Source organism: Micropterus dolomieu, unplaced genomic scaffold (genome assembly GCF_021292245.1).
Source record: "Micropterus dolomieu isolate WLL.071019.BEF.003 ecotype Adirondacks unplaced genomic scaffold, ASM2129224v1 contig_8969, whole genome shotgun sequence".
In the NCBI taxonomy this organism is placed as follows: Eukaryota; Metazoa; Chordata; class Actinopteri; order Centrarchiformes; family Centrarchidae; genus Micropterus; species Micropterus dolomieu.
In genome coordinates, this window is record NW_025737955.1 from 5,861 (window position 1) to 13,072 (window position 7,212).

A 7,212-nucleotide genomic window follows, 5' to 3' on the forward strand; every position below is an offset into this window, starting at 1 on the left:
TGTCTATTTTTATTTGGAATTTCATAATCTTAAAATAACTTGATATATTATTGTGTCAACGGATTTATTTGAAATACGTAGAGACAGACAAGACAAACCGAGTGCTGACCCGAGAGAGACAGGGATCATAAATAATCCAGTAAACTACACATCTCAAGTTTAGTGATGGATTTCAAGGTTTCATTTAAATAATATTATATTCATTAAGCCGTCCAAATAAATCCAATTACAAAATACAAATTTCAATATACAAAGTAAAACAGAGTAATTTTTAAACATTTTAAACATTAATTTGCTCAAAATTTTAAGCTGAATTGATTTTGTGACGCCTTGAAGACAGGAACCGTTTTATTTTCTCCGCAACACGTCCGGACACAATTTGGTGACGGATGCGTCCACTTCCGTTACAGTTGTCAACAGAAAAGGAGCACGCGTGTTGTAATAGTGAAAATGGTGAGGCTGATGTGCCTTGTTTCTGTCAGCATAACATAAATGCTTTGCTATTTTAATGAACGGCTAGTTGGGTTTAACGCCGAAAATAGTTTTGATTGTTTTGTTTTCTGCTTGTATTTTTCAGCCGAAGGTTCAGAAAGGAAGAGCGGAGAAGGTTGTTCACCCGTTCAGCAGGAAAGCTGCTTACCTCGCCCGAGAAGAAATCAGACTGAAAAAGAAAGAAAGGTGTGTAGAGAAGAAATAAAACACCACATAATAGATGCGGCACGTTAGTTACGTTTGCGCACAACTGACTTCTCGTGTGGTCAAAAATACTAAACACTGGTGGAATAAGTACTCAAATATTTACTCTTAAGTAAAATAGCAATACCGCAGTGTAAAAATAAAAGTCCTGCATTCAAAAAAGTAAAAGTGTATACGCATTAGCATCAAAATACTACCCGAAGTACCAAATATATATTACATTTCAGATTTATATTTATTGTATTTCTATATTATAATAATTGATGCATGTATAACACATACATCACTAGTGTTGCAGATGGGAAATCATTTTAGTTTTTTTTTCTATTAGTAATCTGAATCTGTAAATAACTAGTAATGTCATATAAATGTAATGGAGTAAAAAGTACAATAGGCTATTGGCTTCCAAAATGTAGCGGATTGAAAGTAAAATGGAAATACTCAAGTAGAGTACAAGTACCCTGAAAATTGTACTTGGTACAGTACTTGAGTATATTTACCTAGTTAAGTTCCGCCACTGGTCAAAACTACTTAAAGGGGCATTATGTTCAGGCCCTGTTACTTCAACGTTACAGGTGTCATTCATGCATATGTGTGTCATGTTAGTCACAGCGACTGAGAGGTGGAGAAGCTCCGTACCTGAGTATTGGTAAAACCACATTAAATCTATATTGAACGAAGCAAACAGCGGCAGTTGAGAGCTAATGTAGCGTCATCTGGCTGCTGGGGGTAGTGATGGGAAAAGTCCCTTTTTTGACAGACTCAAGTCATCAAATCTTGTTCATTAAAATGAACTAATCTTTTTTTGTGTCATTTCGTTCATTTTAAATGGCTGGTTATTGTGGCGGGGCGGCACGGTGATACAGTGGTTAGCACTGTCGCCTCACAGCCAGAAGGTCGAGGCTTCATAACCCGGTTGCCCCGGGCCTTTCTGTGTGGAGTTTGCATGTTCTCCCCGTGTATGCATGGGTTCTCTCCAAGTGCTCCGGCTTCCTCCCACCATCCAAAGCTAGGTTAATTGGTGTCTCCGAAATTGTCCTGAGTGTCTGTCTATGTGTGGCCCTGACGAGTGAACGTAAGAGTCCAAGACTATTCATGCATGCGTGAAAATGAAGACTACGAGTTCCTCCTGAGTCATATACAAGAAGAGGTCAAATGAACGAAACGTTCTTTGAATGACACAACACTAGCTGGTGGCTGCATACACTATAGGATAGTAAACAATTTGCTTTTTACCATTACATTACATCATTTCTTGCAGGCTAAATCAACACTGACATAATACCAGTGGTACACAGGATAGTAACATGGGTCGCTTAGTTGGTGAAGTAATATGGAAAGCAATACAGCTTTGTTGTTGTTTTGTATCCTTACGTGGAGCCTGTGTTTTGCTGGTGTTAGTGGACTGCATCTCGTTAGCTGCCGTGTTGTCTCTGTAGTCTGAGAGGCCTTGAGCGCGCACAAGGCTGAATCCGACCAGGTGTCCTCACATTAAAAGCAGAATAGTGGCTGATACAAGCAAGAGAGAAAACAGGCATGTGCTTCATTTCTGATTGAGTTTGGAGCCCATTGACAATAAGGGAATGAAAATTTGATTTATTAAAATCAAAAACTTACATATAGCCCCTTTAATAAAACTGATTTTTTTTCTTTTAAACTCTGACTAGTATCTGCTACAAACCACAGTTCACAAACATATATATATTTAACATATAAGATCTTTACAGTATGTGTGTGTCATTGAGCTATTAAGTACATGATTATCATTGGTATTTTCTAAAGGTATCATTTGAATTTAACTGCAGTGACTTTGTGTTGTGTGAGATTTGCTGAAGGTCATAACATATACAACCTATAACAAATGCTTTTTTTAAATCAAAGATAATAAAGAGTACAGGAATACTTATGCAAAGTGAATCCTTACATTTGAACCTCTCATGTTTCCACCTAAATTCTGTGAGTCTGCAGACCCAAACACTTGACTAGGTCCAAGTACTAAAAAGTGTTTAAACTTGACAAATCAAAAAACGCAGTGTCACTTAGTTTTGAGTAGCATTTGCCGTAATCTACCCCTTGTGTCAGTATTCTGCCATAAGCCTCCTGGTATTTTGCAAAACAAAGTTCCAAATAACTTGAATGAATCAGAAAAAGGAATAAACAACAATGACACATTTGAAGGCCTCGTTCACATTAAGTCAATAAGTTATATACAGTGCATGGATGTAGACCAGAGCTGCAACTAATGATTATTTTCATTATTTACTCAATCAATTGATTAGTAGTTTGGTCTATAAAATGTCAGAAATTAATCGTGAAAAACGTTGATCATTGTTTCACAAAGCCCAGGACAACATCCTCGTATGTCTTGTTTCGTCCAAAACCCAAAGATATTTGTGTAAGAAGCTGAAAACACATAATTCCGACTTTAAAAAAAAAAGACAAAAAGTTGGCCATCAATTTAATAGTTGACAACTAACAAAATAATCATTGCTTCTCAAATGGAGACCTGTAGTAAGACATTGAATGAGAGAAAATGCAAACTTTACCCACTTGTTTTACTTTTAATAGTAACATACTTTTTAGTGAATCACACATACAGCAAGGCTTAAACATGTCTTCTGAAAAAAGAGAAATGAACATACTTAAATATAATCGAACATTGCTTAATATACACTGTGGGAGGATCGGATTACTTTAATTTAATGGTTTCTCTGATGCTGCAGGCAGAAGACTGACAAAGCAACACGTCTGAGCAGCATTGGTAAGCTTGTTTATCATGTTAAACGTACTTGCTGGCTGTGAGGATGAAATCTCTCTCCATTAAACACCATCTCTTACCTTCATTCGCTTTTTTCTCGACTCACAGGTGAGAAGCTGTTGTGGTTTCAGGGACAGTTGGATCCAGAAAAGACCGCTTACACCAGGAAAGATGCTTGTGACGTCGTTGAAAGGTCAAAAATGGGGTCCATGTGTTTTTGGCCACTCGTCATTTTGCATCTGAAATGCATCTAAAACAACCTACTGTTGAAAACCTGATGTTGAGTGATCTTCTGTTTGTTTTTGATGTGTATGTGCAGGTACCTCAAAAGGTTTGATTCTGAACTGGAGCAGATTGAGCTGATGAACGGCATCAAAGGTCGGCAGGGTCGTCTCCATGGTGCCAGAGAGGCTGTCATCAAACAGACGATCGAGCGAGAGCGAGCGCAATATGAAGGCACTGGATTTGGTGAGCCCTCATAGTATAAATGCATGCACAACACATGGTATGAAACTGCACACATTCAGTGTTGGAAAATACTCCATGATCCTGTGTTTTGTCCTCTTCAGAGATCCCAGACATCATCAATGCAAAGCACCTGAAAACATTCAAGTGAGTGGATATGAGCTTGAATTATTTTTTTTATTTTTTTTTTACAATCTATGTATTTAAAGGTTCAGTGTGTACGATTTAGTGGCATGTAGTGGTGAGGGTTGTGAATTGCAACCATCTGTCCAGTCTACCACTGCCCCCTGAAAGAGCACAGGACCGCTACGGTGGCTGACTCAGCACAAAAGGTGTCTCTTCTGAGACAGCAGAGAGTGGCCAGTCAAGAAATGAGGTTTGTTTAGGTAGATATGTTAAGAAATTATATTTACTTAATTATTCAGTAAAACCATATGTTATTGGGACTTGGCCACTGACCGATAACATGGAAAATGAAAGCTAAGAGTGTGAAACACTGTCACCGTTTCTGCACCATAGTCCATTATAAACCACATACACCTAATAGATAAAGTTTACAAAGGCATTTTACAACATTAATTCTCTCTGTGATTATGGACCCTTGCCAAAACTGCCCGCCAGCAATAATATCTGGCCCACGGCCACATTATGGTGCTTTAATAGCAATGCTGAAATAGATCTCAGTCATGGCTGCAACAGTTACTCACATAATCACTTCCTCTTCAGTGGTTTTGACTTGTTTAATGTAATATTGTAGTTTGAGTAGAACTGAGCTTTTACTTTGAAAAATTCTGAACGACATTAAAAGAGTCTGTAGCCTGCATGACACACCTCTGAAAGAGCCTTCAGAGAACGTGATTTCCCTAAATGTCCTCTGCCTGGAGATACTGGGGAAATGAAAAAGCATCTGTGGGTTGATGGATGTGGATCAAACACCGTAGCACATGCCGTGATCTGAGAAACATTAGCTGCAGAATCCATTTGTTGAAGAGAAAAAAAAAAAACTTGTCTGAAGGTGGGATCGAACTCACAGCCCTTGGGTATAAGTCCTACACTTTACCGACTAAGCTGAGCTAAAGCCTAAAGATACTGATGTACTTAACTGTTTGAATAATTTCAAATAATATTATGATTTATAGGATATGATTTGCACATGGGATACGTGAGGATTCATTAACATCCTCTCTGATGACGCTTGATGACATTTGTTGATCCTTTGTTTTGGCAGGGAGTGGACCGGTGACCTGAAGAAACTTCCAAATATCAAACTGCGAAAGGTGTCTAACAAAGGTTCGGACACAAAGCATGAAGAGGAGGAGAAACATGAGGCAGAAGATGATAATGAGAAGGACGAAGATGACTTGGATGATGAGTTGAATGAGATGGTGCTGATGTCGGACTCAAACTGAGGCTCTGTTGGTATCTGAGCTCCAGTCGTCCGTTCAGGACAGCTTACTGAGGAGCTGAACATCAGACTGGCCTTCAGCAAATACTTTTTTATAGAAAAATTGTGTGCGCCTGTGTGGGGGGGAAAGGGCTGCTACTCCAGGACTGTCCAAAAGATGGCGCCAAAATCTCTGATGGGAAACTCAACAGTTATTCTGCTGCCCTCCTTAAAGTCTTGTTGTTTCTCAGTAACTACACACCAGCCTGTGAGGGGTTCTACATTAATTGTTTATTGCACAGACAAATATGCATCGTATGTAACCTGAATATTCCATTTTATCCAATCGAAGATAGAAAAATGGTTTTGACACAGATGTTGAGTTCTCTAATGTTGTGGTGGATATAAGACAGAAAATTAAATGCTGAATGACGTGACGGTGACACTGGTACAAAAAAAAACCAAATTAACCTTTTAGAAAAGTGGAAACGTGTAAACAACAGTCACCTTTTTTAGATTGACAGGTCAGTCACTCACACAGTGTGTCAAGTTGAATGTAAAAACATTAACAGATGGCAACCATGAAAGAGCTAGTTACATCAATGTATAAATAACGGGACCTTGCTGAGCAGGACCACGTAAAGCTGCAAACAGTCAAAACAAAACAAACAACTGGGTTAGTTGAGATGTGCTATTTTTGGAAAGATTCAAAACTTTCCTATGATCATAAATAAATTCGGCTTTTTTTTTAAAACATTACATTTTTCAGATTCATTCTGAGCTAAAGTAACTATTTAAATAAGTGTTTCTCTACTTGTCTGACTCTTTGGTGTCTGAAGACCTGATTGTCCAGAAGGATAGTTAAGGCCTCAGTATACTTCAAACACAGAGCTTGTTGGATTGTCTAATTCGGCATTCAGACCAACCGCGAATTTTCGCCTCACGATGCTTTCCTCGCGTGAGTACATTCGCTGCAACCGTTCACAAACAACGCGAGAAGGCGATTTTAACGCGATAACGTGAATAAACAACTCGCCATTACTACAACTGTATGAACCCAAAGTAAACATTTTGCTGTGATTAAATAGCAATAAACTGATTAAACTGATGCCGAAATAACTACAATATGATGCAGATTTGTTAAACATGAATTTGTGCTTTGTCAGGTCTGCCAGCAAGACAGCAGGACAACAACTTCTAAAATGTTTGTTTTCTGAATGGAGTTTGGATCGATCAGGGCTATGCTATGCTAACTTGGTCACAGTAAAGTACAATGATAGCTGGAATAAAGTTACAGACACATGTTTTCTGAACTCACCAGGTAGTTCAACCTCCTCACTTTCTTTTCTCCAAGTAACATCCATTTATGTCCGGTTTTTATATACAGGTGCTGGTCATAATTAGAATATCATCAAAAAGTTGATTTATTTCAGTAATTCCATTCAGAAAGTGAAACTTGTATAATGTATACATTCATTCCACACAGACTGATATATTTCAAGTGTTCATTCCTTTTAATTTTGATGATTATAACTGACAACTAATGAAAACCCCAAATTCAGTATCTCAGAAAATTTGAATATTGTGAAAAGGTTCAATATTGAAGACACCTGGTGCCACACTCTAATCAGCTAATTAACTCAAAACACCTGCAAAGGCCTTTAAATGGTCTCTCAGTCTAGTTCTGTAGGCTACACAATCATGGGGAAGACTGCTGACTTGACAGCTGTCCAAAAGACGACCATTGACAACTTGCACAAGGAGGGCAAGACACAAAAGGTCATTGCTAAAGAGGTTGGCTGTTCACAGAGCTCTGTGTCCAAGCACATTAATAGAGAGGCGAAGGGAAGGAAAAGATGTGGTAGAAAAAATTGTACAAGCAACAGGGATAACCACACCCCGGAGAGGA

The 7,212-nt window shown here is 38.4% G+C and overlaps 1 protein-coding gene across 1 annotated transcript; it reads left to right on the forward strand.

Annotated features, from left to right (window-relative positions):
* Window positions 1-379: 379 nt before the first annotated feature.
* tma16 (translation machinery associated 16 homolog) lies at window positions 380-6,062 on the forward strand. The gene is made up of 7 exons (XM_046041824.1): window positions 380-453; window positions 578-678; window positions 3,420-3,457; window positions 3,563-3,647; window positions 3,774-3,922; window positions 4,024-4,066; window positions 5,148-6,062. The coding sequence occupies exons 1-7, from the start codon at window positions 451-453 to the stop codon at window positions 5,326-5,328; spliced, it is 600 nt and encodes a 199-aa protein (XP_045897780.1). The 5' UTR covers window positions 380-450; the 3' UTR covers window positions 5,329-6,062.
* Window positions 6,063-7,212: the final 1,150 nt, after the last annotated feature.

Coding starts and splice junctions, on each gene's coding strand:
- tma16 (XM_046041824.1), top strand. Junction 3,648..3,773: donor GCTTGTGACGTCGTTGAAAG/GTCAAAAATGGG, acceptor GTGTATGTGCAG/GTACCTCAAAAGGTTTGATT. Junction 3,923..4,023: donor ATATGAAGGCACTGGATTTG/GTGAGCCCTCAT, acceptor TGTCCTCTTCAG/AGATCCCAGACATCATCAAT.